Source organism: Tachypleus tridentatus, chromosome 13 (assembly GCF_004210375.1).
Source record: "Tachypleus tridentatus isolate NWPU-2018 chromosome 13, ASM421037v1, whole genome shotgun sequence".
NCBI lineage: Eukaryota > Metazoa > Arthropoda > Merostomata > Xiphosura > Limulidae > Tachypleus > Tachypleus tridentatus.
In genome coordinates this window covers 198,102,122-198,121,924 of record NC_134837.1, presented here as the reverse complement: position 1 = coordinate 198,121,924, position 19,803 = coordinate 198,102,122, and the positions used below count along the sequence as shown (strand labels likewise).

The following is a 19,803-nucleotide window of genomic DNA, read 5'->3' as shown; positions in this document are numbered from 1 at the left end:
CATTCTAGCATGAGAAATCAACTTGTATTTATTTCCCAAATGTTTTTATGATGATTACAAAGCTGGTCAGTTGACAGACTCCTCATAGGGATGGGAGTCTTACTGAAAACAAACATTTGAAATGTATTTAGGAGGTTTTAAAGATTACACAAATATTTCAGATTTGTGGGACGAAGAATAGTTTTTTAATCAAAACATGAAATCACTTTGCACTTGGAATAGTAACCAAACAGATATTTACTAAAAGTCTGCCAAATTTTGGGAAGGTACACGTACTGTATCATAAGTTATATGGTAAATACTTAATGTGTGTGAATGTGTATATGAACTGATGTGTATTATACCAAGCCCATTGCGAAAGGGTTAATTGTTGGGATCTTTATTATATTATATTAAACTAATTAATAATTTTAATGTGAATTGATTGAAATAATAAAACTTGAATTTCTACAATTTGGGTTAAGGTTTATAGGGAGAGCACAGATAACCCATTTTCTAACCTTGCTTTTAACAACAAGCAAACTTATTTCAATTACTTGAATGGCCAGGATAATCAAAGTCATTAATTAGTTTAATTGAAATACTGATTAGTGAATTGTTGGAATTATTGAAAAGTATAATAATTAGAAACACTGATTGATCATATTGCTGATATAATTGGTTTAGTCATAATTTTAATTAGTCGAGTATTTTACGTGATACTAATCCTTGTAACTAATACACGTGGATAATTAATTAAACCCCAACCTCCAGAGGCAGGTATAAATGAGAAAGCATAAGTAAAAATGTTAACTATATGAAATGGATGAATGTTACTGTCTTCTTGAAATACTTCTGGTGCTCCCTGGTTATGAAAAGAAAATTTCAGAATTTATAGTTTTGATACTTATGTTTTAAAAGGTAAAGTTTTGTATCTTTTTAGCCAGAAAATTTGCTGTATTATAGTCCAGATGAAGATTCCAAAATCATGATAAGTGATTTTGGATTATCCAAAATGGAAGATTCAGGAATCATGGCCACGGCTTGTGGAACACCTGGATATGTTGGTAAGGAATTTCTCTAGGCCAGTGGGGGCTATGTAAGTTACCTTTTACACTTGTAGGAAAGTTTCTCTACACCAGTAAGGATTGGTTAGGTTACTGTTTGGTTATTTTGCTCTTTACTTTGTTATAAGATCCAAATTGTGAGTAAAATCTGAATTAATTTTATAATTTTTAAATGAAAATATTTTGTTTAATCTGAAAAACTGATACTGTATTTAAAAATCTCATACACTGATACAATGCCAAATGAAATATACAAGTTTTATAGGACTTCAGTTTGATGGTTAAGGCAAATTTTTAGATTTTTATACATAAATTTGTAGTTATTAATTATGTGAAATTAAACTTTTCAGACGAGAGATTACCTTTCAGAATTCATTATAATGAAATACCGTTATTTACCATTACGTCTTGAGTTTTCTAATACTCTTTTTCATGTGATAGTAAAACTGTAAATTCATGAGTATTCTTTATATTATAGACTTTAAAGGGGAAGATTGTTTTAACGACATAATGCTTGTCCATTACCTTTTATATTCAGATTTTCCAGTTTAATACATTCACTGTTGAGAATGTACGTCCATGTTTAGCATTCAAAAAACATGTCATAAATACAAAAATGTAAGGATTACATGTTTTAGATTTGTTAACAGTGCTGTTGTTTAAACTGAGAACACAACAGTATTGCACTAAAACTTTTCAGTGCTTTCTGTAAGTGATGACAAGCATTGCTGCAATTAACATGTTAAAGTGGTTATTTTTTTTGTGCTTTAGTGTGTTAAATCTAAGTCAAACGAAAAGAAAAACTACAGTTACTAATTCAGTTTCTTTTAAATCTGTGTGTTTCTAACTGAAGCTCCAGAGGTACTGGCTCAGAAACCCTATGGGAAGGCTGTAGATGTATGGTCAATAGGTGTGATTGCATACATACTGTAAGTATGTTTGGTGTTTTCTTTGTGCATGCCATCTCATAATGAGACAATTCCATATCAGATTGATTTAATTTATTATTATTCGTGTTTTATGTAGGCAAATAAACAATCTGATTTAACATTCTTTCTTGGTGGTAGGATTAACATAGTCATGTAAATATCACAATACATCCTGGTATACCCAAAATGGGTTTACTTGTAAGTAGGAAATGCACATGTACTGTAAAATTGGAGTACATCCTGGTAGACCCAAAGTACATAAAGTAAATGTATTTGTCAGTAAGAAACTTACATACAATAAAATTAGATTATGTCGTTAATGGTCAGTATTAAAAACTTGTACAGTAAAATGTTGTTTGTCTCCAAGTGTGTACTTTTCAGTTGGCTTAAAGACACAAAGTACATAAAGAAAAGTCTTCTGTAGTAAAAAAAAAAACAAATTGAGTAAAGTAAGTTATTCTTGAAGTACGACCATTACTATTATTTTAATGTTAACTTCCATTCAGAGCAAAACCAAAAATTAGTGTGGCAAATAAGAACCTGGCATGGTCTAGTGGCTAGGGCTCATAATCTGAGAGTTGAGAGTTCAAATTCCCATCACCTCATTCCATATGGCTGACCCAAAACAAGTTGGTGTTAAGATTGTTACAGACAAGAAGTGGTAGTTGTTATGTCAACTTAAATATACTTTTCTTACCTTTATGCTTATAAAAATTATAATTCACTGTTTCATCAGTTGGGATACCCTTGTTAACAGTATTTTTTGGCCATTATTCCAATAATATTTTACAAAATTCAACCATATTAGGAGATTCAGGTTAGTCATAAATACATATATTAAGCTATCAATGTGAAACAACTTTTATAATAATAAAGAATATTGAGATTAAACAGTAATAACATGAAGTATGTACCTAGAGAAAAAGTACAGACTTATTGGTGTATGAAGACTATACACTAGACCTGAAGTGGTTGTTTAGCAACTGTTTCATACTAGTCACCAATTTTTTACTGGAGTACAATGGAACAGTACAAATATTGATCAACTTTGTTTTCAACAATATCAACTCACAGATTTGATTTGATTTTTAATAAAAAATCTAAAACCAGGATAAAACTTTCTTAAGGTTTAACAGCTGTATCCTAGTGGAAGATTCTGAAGAGGTGGAAAATGTAGGTTCAGAAGAGTTAAATGTCCCTCACAGATCAGGTTACTTCTTGATTTCTTGCTCAATTTCAATAACGCCTCTAACTTTATGCTAACAGTTTCGTAGGATTGATTTTATTCAATTCTTGACATAAAAATGTCACAACAAGGAATTTTGTTTGTGGCAACGAGGCCTAAATCTCATGATAAAATACCATCTTGGAGTTCTTTTACATTCCATCACTTAATGTAACCACAGGTGATTATTTGTTAGTCACTAATTGATATTTTTATAAACATAAATAAAATCATGAGCTCCAGAATGTAACTTTATTGGCTTAATATTTGGCTATGTCGGGAGTTATTAATAACCTACAAATTCCTTAATTTGTTAACTTTAAATTTGAACACTTGTAAATCGAATACTAATTAATGTGTTTAGAAAGTTTGTTAAAATAACATCAAACATTCTTGAGTTTCAATTAAGACAAATCAAACTAACAGTGTTAAGTAAATAACATCTGTAAACCAGTGTGTAAACTATTCACATAGTTGGAATTAGAATAGAATATGTTACTTATCTGTAACATTTATTCATAATTGTACAGTTATTTTTTAACCATGTCATATTAATAATGCGGAAAAAAATGTCTGAATGTATATTCAGTCATTATAATTGTGTATAGAAACTGTCAAAGATTTTAACTTATTAAAATCTTTAAAAGACCATCCATTGTATTTTTTCAATTTATGTTTATTTTCCTTGATTAAAACAGATTAATTATGACATTTAGATAAGATTTGGACACTTGATGTTATGTTTGTGGTAGGTCTTGTTTTTTTCCTGTATGTTCTGTAGTAGCATTGTCAGTATTAAGGTTTTGAATGTTCAGATATTCTCTCATATATGGGTCAGCAAGTTTTTCCTATATATCATACCAGATCATCTATTACAAGGTACTTTATAAACAGTATTTTCACTATGCCATCTACCACATAGTCAATATTTAGTAGCTTTTCAGGTATTTTTCATATCTCATGTTTCTTTCTTGTATGCTAAACTCATTATTAATGATTTAAGGGAAACACCTACTTTTTATACTGTTTTAGTAGGTGCATCTGATGTTCTATCTTCTATTCTATACTCTTTCTTACAGGTGAAAGGTTATTACCTTCTATTCTATACTCTTTCTTACAGGTGAAAGGTTTTTATCTTCTATTCTATACTCTTTCTTACAGGTGAAAGGTTATTACCTTCTATTCTATACTCTTTCTTACAGGTGAAAGGTTTTTATCTTCTATTCTATACTCTTTCTTACAGGTGAAAGGTTATTACTTTCTATTCGATACTCTTTTGATGAGAAAAATTAAATCCTGTTCCCAAAGAACAGTAGTAACTATATAGAAATACAGTACGACAAGTAATGTTTTAATGATAGTTTTCTCCCTCTAGACTATGTGGCTATCCCCCATTCTATGATGAAAATGATGCCAACCTGTTTGGTCAAATTCTGAAAGGTGAATTTGAATTTGATTCTCCCTACTGGGATGATATATCAGATTCAGGTAAAACAAAAAGCAATTCAATTTACTATATATTTTTGTTTGTTTTTTTATAAAACAGCTACAGAATTTTAGGTTAATGATAAAAGATTTAATACAAATAATTCCAATTTTGTCATTAAACTCATTTGGTTGTAATTATAGCTGATGTTAATAATAATAACAGAAATATGAAAAATTGTTCTATGGTAGAACACTGGATTTTGGAACTGTATAATGCACCTTTGGTTGTATTATAAGGATTGAAGTCAATCCCTTAACATAGCTAAAGAGCATTGCTGATTGGCTACCTTCCTTTTATTAAGTAGTTCAAAATTAGGGATGCCAGCAGGTAACCTCTGCACCTTTGCCATAAATACAAAATACAAGTAGAAAAATGATTTTATGTACTAGTTTTTGATTAGCTAGACCTTGCACAATGTAGTTAAAGAAACCAGAATTGTTTGGTAATATTTATACTTTGAAATTCAATTACCCGAGATCTGGGCATGGCTTAGTGATTAACACATGAAACTGGGTAGCAGAAGATTTGAGCCATTGATTTTCTGGTCAGTTCAAAGTTACACGACCAGCATGGCCATGTAGGTTAAGGCATTCAACTTGTAATCTGAGGGTCATGGGTTCGAATCCCTGTTACACCAAACATGCTCGACCTTTAAGCCGTTGGAGCATTATAATGTGAAGGTCAATCCCACTATTCATTGGTAAAAGAGTAGCCCAATAGTTGGTGGTGGGTTGTGATGACTAGCTGGCTTCCCTCTAGTCTCACACTACTAAATTAGGGGCGGCTAGTGCAGCTTTGTGCAAAATTCTAAACAAACAAACAAACAATCAAAGTTAGTCTTATCTGCCTCTGTAGCCCATACGTTATGTAAGTTGCTAAGGTTTTAGATGTCTTCTCCTGCCTGCATTGGTTTATGTTGTTCGATGATTTAAATACATATATCTGTTTTTCAGCTAAGGATTTTATCAGTCACTTGATCTGTGTTCAGGCTGATAAAAGGTTCACCTGCCAACAAGCACTAGATCATCCCTGGTACGTTTATTACTTTAAATATTTTATGTATTGGATTACATACTTGATTGAGACTTGTTTAGCAAGTTTGTTATTGTATTTAATAATTTTACTTGTAGTTGTGAAAATATTTGAAATCCAAGAGTAAGAATTACTATTTAAACATAAGTACTTTCTCACATCTTTAAATGATTTTGTATTAATTATAATTAGTAAAATTATTGTATTACTTCTTGTGATAATATTTTTTTCTGGATGCTGCTGTCATTAGCTTTAGATCACTGAAGATAGCAGTATTGGTAGACTACAAGTTCATGTTGATTTTAGAAGTCTTGCCTCAGTGTTTATTAAAAGCTTGAGACAAGAAGTATTTATATCTCTGATGTCTGAAGACTTATATCAGCAATTTCTACCAGAGATAGCTGCAGACTGGAGCGAATGGGCATGTTTATTTTTTTAATGTCCATCAGTTGGTCAGTGGTAAGTTTGAGAAATGGTTAAATAAAGGCTCAAGTTCAAGCCCCCATCATGGACAGAGTTCATATAGCCCATTGTGTAGCTTTGAACTGAAAAATGAACAAAGTTATTAGTATATATATTACAGGTCATTAATGGTCTTTCAAGTCTGTGTCACACTACATGGGTACTGAATATCTACAAAACATAGGCTGTGCCTCAGTTGAATCCTAAATGTAACTTTGTTACATATAACCTCAACGTTACTTGAACTACTACAAAAGCCTAAGTCATAACCTACATTTGTACTTGTGTGTCACGGTAGGCAACAGTTGTCAAGTACGATATTGTGAAAGCTTGATAATGTGTATTCCAAAACATACCTTCCACTGACTCTATAGCTATTTCTTGATCTCCAGGGTTTCCACTCTTTGCCAGTCTAAGCATTGAGAATGCTTGCTCCAGTCTTTTATACCCCATCTTCTGTGTACTCTCTGTCTAGGTACTGTATATAAGCATCTAGTCCTGATAACATAATCACTTATTTTTTTGCCAAGCATTCATCACTGGTTTCTGTCAACAAGAGTGCTATAATTATGTACTATTTATGTATTTAAGCAAAAAAAAACAAACTTGGTAGGAGGTATGAGTTTCTGAGTTATTGCTTCTGCAACAGAGGTCAACTGAGAGACCTCTTCCATCTCTGCTACCTAGTGTTTGTCAACAGCCAGGAGAGGAATCAGTCGAAGCTGTCCATGGTAAGATGACATATATGAGGATCAAGGTTGTCTCTCTGGGAGGGTTCTGAGGTAACTTTTGCAAATGACTTATGAACAACCGGCAAGAATTTATATTCTCTTTTTCCAGCTCCTTTTTTTCCAAGGTTATCCTCAACAGATGGCTATTTTGATCAGTCACTTCCAACTCCTGTCACATCCCATTTTCTGACTTGGGTGTTTCAGAAGGGTCTTGCTTTTTACAATGACTTTATATAAGGCATTCTTATCCACTATTTTAATGTATTTTAAATATCAGAAGATTTTGGAATCTTCAATTTTATCTGATCTGCTAAAATCCTTTCATATTATTTGACCCAAATGACCTTTCCAATTACTGAATTCTCATTTTATAACTGTTTTACATCTATTGTCTCATCCTTCTTTTCAGCCCTTAAATTGTACTTTGTGTTGCTGGCCTGTGGACGTCATCGATTTGAGTTGCTTGCAGTCCATGTGCATAGGATTCTTTATCATTCTGAACTTGTCTTGTCCCAAGACTGGTAGCCAGGGAAGGGTAATGATTTTTCTCACCAATCCATTTCTCATCTTTATGACTCATCCAGTCCTGAATATTTTTTATGGCCTGTCAGGGCCTTCAAGTGTTATGTGGCTTGTATGTAACAACTCATTTCAGGGTATGAGGAACTGTTTATTTATTGGGATCCTTGTGACTTGCCTTCCATTATCCTCACAAATTGATTTACATGGCCTATAATGGATTATCATTAAAGGGGAGGAATTGTTTGCTTTTCACATCTCTGTTATTAGCCATCCAGTTGAATTGCTCTCTGGGAGATGTTGTATGGGCTGGTAAGTGGACTGCTACCATTTCCTGTTTCATTACTTGCATAATTTGGCAGTTTCCTCTTCCAAGGAGGTTTTGACTTTCCCTTGTAACTACTTTCACCACATCTGTTTCATTTTAACCAGAGATGTGTATTTTCCGTCGTCGTCATTTTTTTTCACTGTATCCCACTGTGGTGAGTGTTGCTCAGATAGATATGTTTTTCTTCTCAATTATCTACTAGCAACCACTTTTACTATAATTACTAGAGATTGTAACAAGCTCTGTTGAAATGGGGTGTTCTGTAAGACCATCTAATTGTCTATCAGACAGTGTTATCTTATTTTATACCACCACTCATGGACAGTCATGAGGAAAGCTAAAGGAGATCCTGTCTGGCCCTGCCAGTCTTTAGGTTGAATAAATTCAGATTGGTCTGAAGTCCTGAGATAATGTTATTATCACTATTTATCTAGTAGAAACTGAAAATACTTCAATATCTAATACAGAAGCACATTATTTGATTTAGAAATTAAATTAATTGATAATAATATCAGTCTAAGTATATTTTTTTTCAGTTTATATGCTTTACCCTCTTTTAACAGTAATGTACCATACTTTTTTGTTATGAGCATTATAACTTCATGATTATTGATTGTAAAATATTGTAATTTATTACAAATTTTACATTATTTAATGTATCTAACCCATTTTCAACAGGCCAGGGGTCAAAGGCATTGCATTCAAAATTTTATTGAACTACAATTTCTGAACTTATGTCAATAAGTTTGGAATCAAATTGTAGATTACAATTCAAACTTTAATATTATATGAGAGTTTATTTTTAAATTAAAACATTTATATTAAAAGAACACATCTAAATACATACATTTTAGTGAGTCATGTGGTATGTTGAAAGCAAAACTTTGTCAAAATAATAATTTTGTACAAATCAGAAACTCATCACTAATACTGACAAGCTAGAATAAGTACCTCATATCTTTTTATTTTGCTGAGATATGGCTTATGTAATGAGTGAAACATGGTGGCCCTGTTCTGTTCTTACCATTTTTTGAAACAGTCCCTTATATACACTTACTTTAATATGTGAAGTGTGAATAATCAGTCAACAGCTTGGAATGTCCCCAGAGTGGTTTTCCCCACCATTTTAATCTTTGAAAAAAGCTTCCCTATTCTTTCAGTGATCTAGGTTGTCTTTAGTCTGCTTGAAATTTCATATTTTATAATATCTAAGTAAATCTTAGTAAGCTTAATAAATTATGGAGGAAGTCTATGGTATCAGTGTAGTTGTTGAACTGTATATACAAAACCTACAGAAAAAGTCTGTTTGATATCCTCCATGTCCAGAATTTTAAAAGGCTTAGCACCCTGTGTCCAGCAACAAGAGACAATTGTTTGCTTTACTTATTACATATTTTAAGAAAAATATTTTTAATTATTTATTTCTAGATACTAATAATCTGTATAGATATATATATATAATGTATAGTTATTGAAATGTGACTATACATTACAAAATACTGGTCCACTAAAACACAGCTATGACAGGGAAGACTAAAGGTCAGTTTTATACTACTAGATAGTTGACCTGAGTGCCCATGCACCATATCAGTGTAAGTTATGTAATGCTAGCTTGGCATGACTGGAAGGTAAATATAATAAAAAATAATAAATATATATCTTCGAATATATCATTATGAGATCCAAGCTACTTAGACTAAACATTTGTACTTTCATGTCACATAGTCATTCTAGCATGAAAAAAGCATAATGTATATTTATTTCCTAATTTTTTATGATGGTTACACGGTTAGTCAAGTGACTAACATAGAAAATAACAAAATATAAAGTCTTACTGAAACAAACATTTGAAATGTACTTACAAGGTTTTGGAGATTATGCAAATGATGTGCGAGATTTTTTGGACAAAGAATAGGTTTTTTAATCATAACATTAAATCACTTTACACGCAGACTAGTAATGAAATAGACTATTTTCTAAAACAAATCTTTAGTAAAAATATTTATTAAAAAATCTGATTTTTTGTATATAAAATACTTGTAATTATTACTAAAAGTCTATCAAATTTTGTGAATATACACATGCTGTATCAAAAGTTATAATACATATACTTAACGTGTATGTGTACACAAACTTGTATATTACACTGAACTTGTTGCAAAAAAGTTAATCTAGAAACTAAATAAAATGATTAGAATATTCTGTGATAAATATATGAAAGTATTAAATAAAGAAGTAAAAAATAAGGAAATGTTAATGAAAGTTATTAATAACGTAATTTAAACAACTTGGCACTTCTTTTATACAAACAAACCTTATTACATATAAAAGCTTGTTTAGAATCTGAAAAGCAATAGCCGTAGTGGACTTAATTGGTAGTGGTTGGGATTCTATACTAGTATAATTTGTCTATGGTACTACAATTAGTGCTTTACTACTACAATGGGGTATGGAATGCCAACCTCAAGAGGTTTGTCTTACTTACCTGCAAGTGGTAGAATCTTATTTCATTTTTCTTTTTACATTGGAGAGCAGTCACCTTCCCACAACTGTCTGCAGGCAGTGAAGGGTGGTATAGATGTGATACATTGTGGGTTTGAACACATGTATCTTGCTTTCCTAATTTTTATTTCTTTTGATTATTTTATTATCTATGAATTTCTTCATGTCAGACTGACTGATAGTTGGTGTATCCCCACCACAGTATGGGCCCTACTTCACACACACACATCCCTAGGGTACATTTGATATCCCACATTATAGCCTGTACCTTGAAAATTCTTCTAATTTATACAGCATTTTTTATTTTTGTTTGTGTGTATATGTATGTAGATACATAAAACATTGTAGTCCAGTTGTCCTAAACACCAAGGTGGGATAGAGATATTCCAACCTTGGCGATCCAACTGGGGCTTGCTTATAGTGATGATGACTTGCATTCTATTCCACATTTGATAAGTTCCAGGTGAAGAGTGTACCTGTTCTGGATGTAGTGAGGTTCCCCCACTCCTGTTCTATATAGACACTATCTGTACATATCATTCCTGCACTGGCCTCTCAATGTGGGATTCTAGCTATAGTGTCAGTGGAGGTAAGTGGTATTGGAAATACGTTTTCAGTTTAGGAAGATGTTAGCTTTTGTGAGGAATGATCATTTTGTTGACAAATCATACGAGATTAAGATTCCTTCAGAGCTCAAAGAAAATCATTTAGCAGGAGTTCATATGCAGTTCTGATATTAACAATTTGTGAGAAGGTAGAAATCAAGCAGGTGTGGGAGATTTCAGTTTAGCAGTGTTATATATGGCTACCTGCTTCTTGTGTTAACAGGCGATCTTGATAATTACAACATGCTGCATAAAGACAGCCATCTCCAAGGGTCCACAGATACCTGTTCAGAGTGGTCTAGAAAGGTGGTTGCCTTGTAGAATGTGGTGCTGTGTGTTTTGAGGATTGTTAGTGTAGTTGAAACTTCCTACATACGGAGTTCAGTAAATCCTAGATTTGTTCATAGGGTTGAGGTCTGGACTTCGTGGTAGCTACTTGCTGGACGTGGGTTTGGGGCCATTATTTTTTCTCCAAGTTTCTTTGAGATATTTATGCTCATTCATAGTTCCATTAATTTTGTGACGATGGCCAAGACCATTCACAGGTATTATGCCCTAGGCTACTACCACAGAGCCTCATATACATGTCTGATGGTTGGTGCAACTCATTTCAACATGAATCGTTTATTAAATTTTTAGCCAACGTATATATAATGGTTGGAATCAAGCATTCCAGATTTTGGCCATTGTGTTGAAAGCACCTTCTTCCATTGTTAAAGACAATATATGTTATTTCATTAAAGCTAAACTTTTTAATATTTGTGCTGTTACTCGTGTCCAAGGACAACAATCCTGCAGCATTTGGGATATTAATTTTTTCAAACTATTTGTGCACAACTTGTTAATTTCATCAGGAAGGTTTTTTTGCAGTTTTCCCTTTAGTTTTTTTGTAAAATTGATTTTTAGGTATTTAACATTGTTTAGTTGATGTTATAAAACTAGGTTTTCTTGTACCTGTCCTGTGTTTACTTCACATTTTTTGGAATGTTTTTATAAATTGAAACATGCATCATGTAAGTTTTCTGTTAGAGAGTGTTAATTTTGAATAGTATAACATTTTAACGCCAACACCGCACTATAACTCCATTGTGTCAAGTTTTTCTCAGTGATGATTAAAACACAATGCAATGATAATCATGAATAACAACATTGTATTTATTAGACATTTTGAACAGAACTTTTAATTATTATAATGTTGCTAGGTGTCATGTCACTTTTGTATTGAAATTTAACAGTGTAGCATATTAAAGTGAGGTTCACCTCTTAGTCTGTTGTCATTAAGGTCTTGTTCATCTGAGTAGGTCCTGTATTACAATAAAATAAGCTAATGGAACTAGTATTAAACAATAAATTTATTATGGTTAACATATACAAACTGAAAGTGCAATATTTAATACTACATGCTAGTGTATAAATGAAGAGTAGTTTTAATAACTTGAAATGGAGAAAATTTTGACACTCTTTTTGAAATAGCTTATCAGATGATGAGATATTTATTTGAAACTTTGAAAAAGCGTTAAACTAAGCTTTCCCGTTATGTGTATAGGATATCTGGAAACACGGCCAAGGACACAAACATCCATGGAACAGTCAGTGAGCAGTTAAAGAAAAACTTTGCCAAAACAAAATGGAGGGTAAGTATATTCCTCTTGAATAATTCATTTCCCCCTGACCTTTAGATCAAAGTTTTGAATTAATTCTAGAACATGTATTAAATTACATCTTGAAAATATTCTTCAATTAAAGAAAACTGAACATCTTGCAAGTTCAGAGACAAATTTAACAAAATATTTTGCTTTTATTCCTTTCAAAGGTAATGTTTTAGTGTTGTCCTTTATCAAAACATTCATTTATTTGTTTCGTTAATCTTCTGTAACATTTTATATATTTTTGAACTGGGTTGAGAAATAAACAAATCTTAAATAAAATTCTTTAGATAAATTTGTTATATATGGCATTAGTAAAATGTGGGTTATAATGGAAATATGATATGCTACACAGTATTGAAAGACAACAGAGAAATTACATTTATTTTTTTAGCAAATAAGCACTTACAGAGTCCAGAATAATTCCAAATATGTTGCAGAAGAAGGATTAAATGCAACAATTGAAATTTGCTGAGAGAAAAATGTGAGCAAATTGAGAAATGTAGAATTTATATTTCAAGTTATGTTGGATTGTCCTGCACAAAAAAGGTTTATTGCATTTGAACCAAAAATATTTTGAACTTTTGTTTTAATACATTTGTTATAAAGAAGCAGAAATCTATAAACAGAGAAATAAGTTTTTGATCAACATTTATGTAATTTTCTACCTGTTACAACAGCAAGCCTACAATGCAACGGCTGTCATCCGACAAATGAGAAAATTAGCCATGAACAGCACAGGAAGCTCAAACGAAACAGCAAACTACTCGGCTGGAAGTAAAGATGAAAACATGTCACGCACAACAGATACAGAGGTTACTCCTAAGGAGACGGCAGAACAGAATTAGAACAAGTTGCAGTGAGAAAATGTTAGACATAGCATTATGGTATCCTGCTCTTTATTTGGGTGATTTTTGTCCCCTGTTGCAGTGCTCATTTTCACATGTACTTATAATTGTTAGTTGCAGTTAGATTCTGATGTGTGATAGCTGAAACAAAGGTTTACAATGGTGGGAATAAGGCAGGAATGTATCCTTTACCTTTTCTTCTTTCTCCACATTTGTGCTGTGGCTATGTATTTAAATGTGTATTTTTATATTGGTGAAAAAGGGAAGACTTTCCAGTTTCTGCATGTTGGTTGTTGGGATGTGTACATATATTAATCAGACACATGTACAGTTATATTACACAAACATATATAAGAATATCTAATCAATAATTGTTTTCTATGCAGGAAGTACAATCAGTTGAAGGGTTCACATTTGAAAGAATACCTGGAATGGAAACTTGGTAAATGATTACATTTGAAGTTCTCAGGTGTGATGCATGGTAATTGATTCCATATCTCGTACAAGACAATTGTTGTTACATGTATTCATTTGTTGTTGATGTTGTTTCTATTATACAAGTCTGAGTATAGTTGTGGTATATAGCATTTTTTGTTTAGTCTGAAACTGTGTGGGAGGTGGTTAGTTACAATGGATGCACATTGTTTCACTGTGATATTCATAACGTAACTAACTCTCTTTTGAAGGTTGTTAATGGTATTTTTTAAAATATATTGTCTGTGTTTTTAGTTATAAGAGTGAGAAAATATACTTGCTGCATTCCTAAGTTTTGTTCAGTTTGTTTTTTTTAATTCCTCATTATGCTGAAATGTATATTTTGAGAAAAAGACTTGACTGAAGGAAAATCCTATAAAACAATTAACATCATGTATTTAAAAGGGGAAACAAAGATGTGCATTTCTTGCTTGACTTCCTGAATATAAACCCTACATCTTAAACAGTTTTGACAAACATAGTACAAAGTGATGTTTGTTTCTTGGTGCTTTATGGCCAATTTGTAAAAATTAGGGGAAAAAACGGTTTAATTTAGCCACATTAAGGGTTCTAAGGTTTTTTTTAAAAAAAGGTATTTTTGAATTTCATAGAAAAAGTATAAATGTATTTGTGATTGTAACAAGAATCTCTCTTCTATGTTAAACCACAACTAACTAATGAAATCAACTATCCTCAACCTTTAATTGGATTACAGTTTTATCACTTTGTCTCTTCAGAGATAGAAATCTAAAGTTTTTATTCTTTGAGATAGTTTAAAGAAACAGAAACAGGCACTGATAAAGCTAATGTAAGAATGTGATGTTAAAATCACCGGTTTATCATTTTTAATTAGTTCAGTGTTTGACATTACAGCTAGCTGAAAGATCATGAATTTTACTGCACTCACTACAAATATGTAAACAGAAACAAACAACTTGAAATTATTTCCAATTTGGGAACTGACAAACTACCAGTGTTTAAATATGCACCTATGTTTTAAGTATGTTTATGAACCTTTAGACTAATTTGTATTACAAATTGTCTTATTTAAGAACTATTGACTATAAATATAAGCTACAACAGTACACATTTCTTAAAAATGTGTTTATCTTCAGAGTGTTCTTATAATTATATGTCATCATGAGGTGGGTATAAACTGTTTTTACAGAAATCATCAACAGGAATCTTTAACTGTACCAATATAACAGCAAAAATCTTTCATGTACGAAACAAATAATTTCTTTTTTGTAGTGTTGGACTTTTACGTAACTTTGATAATATAATGTTTAGATATGTTTAATAAGAATTTATGATATTTAAACCGTTTCTAAGTAACCGCTTTTGTTTTAATAACTGTTAGTGTTAATTTTTTATACTATTAATAAGACCAAAAATGAATTAATCAGAACATGCCAAAGTTTCATGGTTTGGATCCTTTTACTGCCAAAAGAAATAGAAAATTAGGCTCTCAACATGTGGGTGAGCTATAAGAGTGATGGTGAAATTCTGTTATTTAGTTATCCAGGAGTAATTCAAGAGTTGATGATGACGACTAGCTGCCTTCCCTCAATCCCTTAAGTTAAAAATTAGGAACAACTAGTGCAGATAGCTCTCAAGTAGTTGTGCACAAAATCTAACCAACAAGCAAAGTAGTAGTAATAATATAATTATTGGACTGAATCTCTGGTTGGATTCAAAGAGAGGCTAACTAAATATTAGTAGCTGCATGTTGTTATACATTAGGTGAAACGTAGAAAGTAACAAGTAGAGTACCAAGATTTATTTGAACTGCATGGTTATTTTAATAATTTAACTTGTGTTGACTGGTAGTACACAATGTCCACTTGTGTTTAATAACTGAATCTGATCCGTTTTCAAAAAGATATGATTAACAGCCATCTCTCTCTTGATGGATACAGTAGACCAAGCAATTAGTTATTCGGAGCCCCTACCTGCAATATTAGTATTTATTTCAGTAGTAGAATGCTTGTAAAACTACATTTATTTAGTTTGGGTATATACTGTCGCACATGTGATGGTAACAAGTGGAATGTGGCCTTGATTTATTAGTGCAAGTTAGTTTCGTGTTATAGCTTTATCATAGTAATTATGATAACACTACTAATGTGGATTGTATTTCTATGTATTAACCACTTATTATGTACTATGGTTATACATCTCAATTTTAAATCCTTGAAAATAAAACAGTAAAAGGTACTTTTCCTTGCAGGAGAGATTAATAATTCAGTTTGGAAACACCAGGATGTAGACTATTGCACAGGCTTCTACACTGGAAATTTTGGAATGTTAGTTCAAGTAAATAAGGTTTCATTGAAGGTTCAAATAGTCTTTCTTTTTGAAATCTCAGTTTCTTTATTGTTGACTTTTGGAAACATTTTATTATTATGAAGGGGAGCAGAATTACCATTACCCCAGTTGTTAATACCTTATTTGTGTATACCATTCATCTTAGAAAATAAAGCTAAATTTTTAGTTTATTGAACTCTAAATGAGATGTGTTAATGTAGATAAATAGTTTAAAAAATAAAATATGGTTTGTTACACTTGACAGGAAAGGACCGTCTTGTTAAAAACCAGAACTGTTTTCATACTTTGAGGCATGAGTGGAAAGCAGAGTTGCCAGATCCATCTAATTTATTCTTCTTAATGTAGATAATAGGCAACTGTTATTAATAAATGTTGCTTTAGCATTTTTCTTGGCATTTTAATTAGAATGTGCTTATTTTGAAAATCCAGAGATTATTACTGTTGTTATAGTCTAATTGTATTGCACTGGTCATAGGTAACACTTTAGATTAGAAAGCTAATTTTCAGCCATCAATGTCATGTAATATTTGAAGGTGGTTTATGTGTACACATAAGGAATTTTTTTGTTGTTTGTTGCTGCTGCTGCTATATTTTCAATGCATCTTTCAATAAACTGTAAGCTTACACTCATTTAACTTGACTTACTTCAAGTAACGAACATGTTCTCTCTCTCTCTCTATTTTCAATTACTCTCATTGTACTCGATTCTTCCATTTTTTCTTTAAGGAAATATATATATTTTTTGTTTTTTTTTTCATACTTGCTTTGTTAATTTGAATGTTTTACTTTATATTCATGTAGAAACTACTTAAAGTTTCCAGGATCTAAGATCTTGAGTTTTTGCATTTCTAGAGTAAGTTAAATGAATTGAACTTGGCAAATGAGGGACAAACTAAATCAGGCTGTTTAATAGTTTCATAACAATGTACAGAGAGCACTGATTGTATCCTGGAGATGTTATTTAGTTATCTGTTTTTGGTTGAAACTGTATCTTGGAGCAATGTAAATTGTGAATATATTGTTCTATTCTGTTACAATAATGATTCCTTGAATAGTTCACTTGTCCAGCAAAAGCAGTCCATTAAAGAAAGTGATTGAAATTTATCTCAGTTTGTGTATGTTGAATTGTTAATGATATGTAGTGGAAGCAGTTTAAAAACTCAGAAGGATTGTACAAACTGCAGCAGAATTAGTCATACAGCTGTCAGACAAGATTCAAAGCTTCTCACCTGACTAGGATACTAAGTCATAACACTGTCCAAGGAATTAACTAGTTTTCACCTAACTCTACTATTGTGAACTTGGAATGAACAGCGTAACGCATACATGAACTGAAAATATTCATGACTTACAGCAACAGGAGAAAGACAACCTTACACCAAGTTTTTTTAAAGAGAAAAGTGACAAGCACAGTAAATTAAAGTCTTCATGGTTTTGAACAACTGTAGACAAAACAGAATACTAGGCCTTTTCAAAGTAAATTAGGGTTGTGTTCTGGTTTTTTTCCATATACAAGGTCTGATCAAAAAGTTCTAAGACTTCTTCTGTTAGAGTACAAGGCAGTGAGCTTCTTCACTGAGGTATGTACAAAGTATAAATAGTGATCTACCCCATGAACAAGTCATTTCTCCAGACCTTATACCCATGTTGTGAAAAATTTGTTCAAAGACAGATTTATCTCTTGTCTCTGTTGTAATAAAAATAGAAAAGAGCAATGTGTATCAAGTTTTGGGTGAAGAATGGTATATAAGGAACAGAGATCCTTGAAATGTTAAGAACTAACTGTCTTTGATTATGACTGCTTAAGTAAGGCTGTCATTTATTAGTGGATAAAATGCTTTCCAGATGGCCAGGAATCGGTCAAAGATGACCCATGTTCTGGGCAACCATCGACATAGTCCACTGATGAAATGGTTGGGCTAAGGTGAAAGAAAAAGATTTGACATTGTCAGTAATCAACTATCTGTGAAATCGCTGATGAAATGGACATTTTCTTTGGATCGTGTCAGGTGATTTTAACTGACAAACCCTGCATGCAGTATCACAACGACGTGCCTTCACACACTGCTGTGTCTGTTCAAGAATTGTTTTCAGAAAAAACTTCTTTGATACCACACTTGTGTCCTCCTGGTTTGTCCCGTGTGATGTTTTTCTGTTCTCAAAAATCAAATTAAATTGAAAGGAAAGAGATTAGATGGCATTCTAATCATCCATAATAATGTGAAAGCAGAACTTGGTTACATAACAGTTGAAGACTTCCAGCATTGGTTACGAAAACGGCAGAAACATTGGAACAAGTGTGTATCAGCTGGGGGAGATTACTTTGAAGATTACATATACTGATGTACATCATTCTTCAGAATAAAAGTGAACTCTTAGAACTTTCTGATCACACCTCACACGTGTTAAATGATACAAGAAAAGAAACCGTTACACAAGTTTTAGTTCAAGGAGTCTGAAACAAGGAATAAACTATTTTTTGCACTTTTAATAATACTATCATGAAATATGATGTTTGACCTTCAAATAATTAAATACAGTATAAAGCAATTCCCCTCGAGGTGGATTCTTTACACAATAAGGGAGGCCTCCCAGAGAAGGTTTTGTACTTTCATTTTACTTTTCCTGGTATCTGAATATCCACCCATGTGTTTGTCATGCATAACAACCCATTAAGGGGAGGAGAGGATCCTGGTGGTTGAAGAGTACAATCATAATACCACTTGGGCTTTGAATTCCTGTAGGTGGACGACCTTGTGGTGCCCCCCCCCACAGGGTCATTCCGCTGGTTCACTTGGGATACAGGATAACCCAGTACTAGTGTTGGACGTTCTCAAAATGTGGTTTGAATATTGTATCTTATAATGGAATTTGGATATAATGCTTATGAAACTGTGGTGTTGCTGCAGTGTTCGTGTTTGGGATTACTGTGCATCCCCTCATAGGGCATTGTGGTGGGTGGGGACAGTGGACACTGAAATGTTCTTATTTTGTTATGGAGCAACAGCTACAGCCTGCCCTACATAGTTTACTGACGTGGACCACAGTACACAGTTTTAACTTTTATCTCTAACACTGTTGCAATGCACTTTTGCCATCAATGGGCTCTTCACCCTTATCCTGACCTCTATCACAGTGACGTTCTGCTTCCTGTGGCCCCTGAGGCAAAGTTCTTTGGACTTGTATTTGAGTGTAACAACCTTTCATTCCACACATCACACAATATGCATTAAGTGTACAACGGTACTGAACATCCTCTGTATTCTTTCTTCCATTTCTATAGGAGCAGATCGATGTTCTGTGCTAAAGATCTATCATGCGCTCATTCAATCCAAACCAGATTACGAGTGATCTATGGTTCTGTCAGAACCTCAGTCTTGATGATGTTAGACCCTGTTCACCATGTTGTGCTTCAGCTTCAAAGTTTGTACACCAAGTCTCGTGAACCTCCTCTACAGTAAAGACAGTTGCAAATGGCAGAAGTGTGTACTTCAAAACTTTGATCCTCATCCCAGCGTCCCATCTGGGGTTGGGTTTTCCTTCTGTACTGGGCCATGCATTTTCTGAATAGATGGTCTGTCATTGGATGACGTTGGTGTCTCTAGAAGGCAGTCCATTCCACCCTGGCTTATTACCATT

At 32.6% G+C, this 19,803-nt stretch overlaps 1 protein-coding gene across 1 annotated transcript in view; it reads left to right on the top strand.

The window, feature by feature from the left end:
* Positions 1–17,268, top strand: part of LOC143240832 (calcium/calmodulin-dependent protein kinase type 1-like) — a 32,543-nt gene extending 15,275 nt beyond the window's left edge. Inside the window, exons 5-10 of the mRNA XM_076483987.1 lie at positions 923–1,046; positions 1,900–1,975; positions 4,576–4,688; positions 5,643–5,721; positions 12,415–12,502; positions 13,195–17,268. Of these exons, the coding sequence (XP_076340102.1) occupies positions 923–1,046; positions 1,900–1,975; positions 4,576–4,688; positions 5,643–5,721; positions 12,415–12,502; positions 13,195–13,362 (648 nt within the window). The 3' untranslated portion in view covers positions 13,363–17,268. The remainder of the gene's footprint in view (positions 1–922; positions 1,047–1,899; positions 1,976–4,575; positions 4,689–5,642; positions 5,722–12,414; positions 12,503–13,194) is intronic.
* Positions 17,269–19,803: the final 2,535 nt, after the last annotated feature.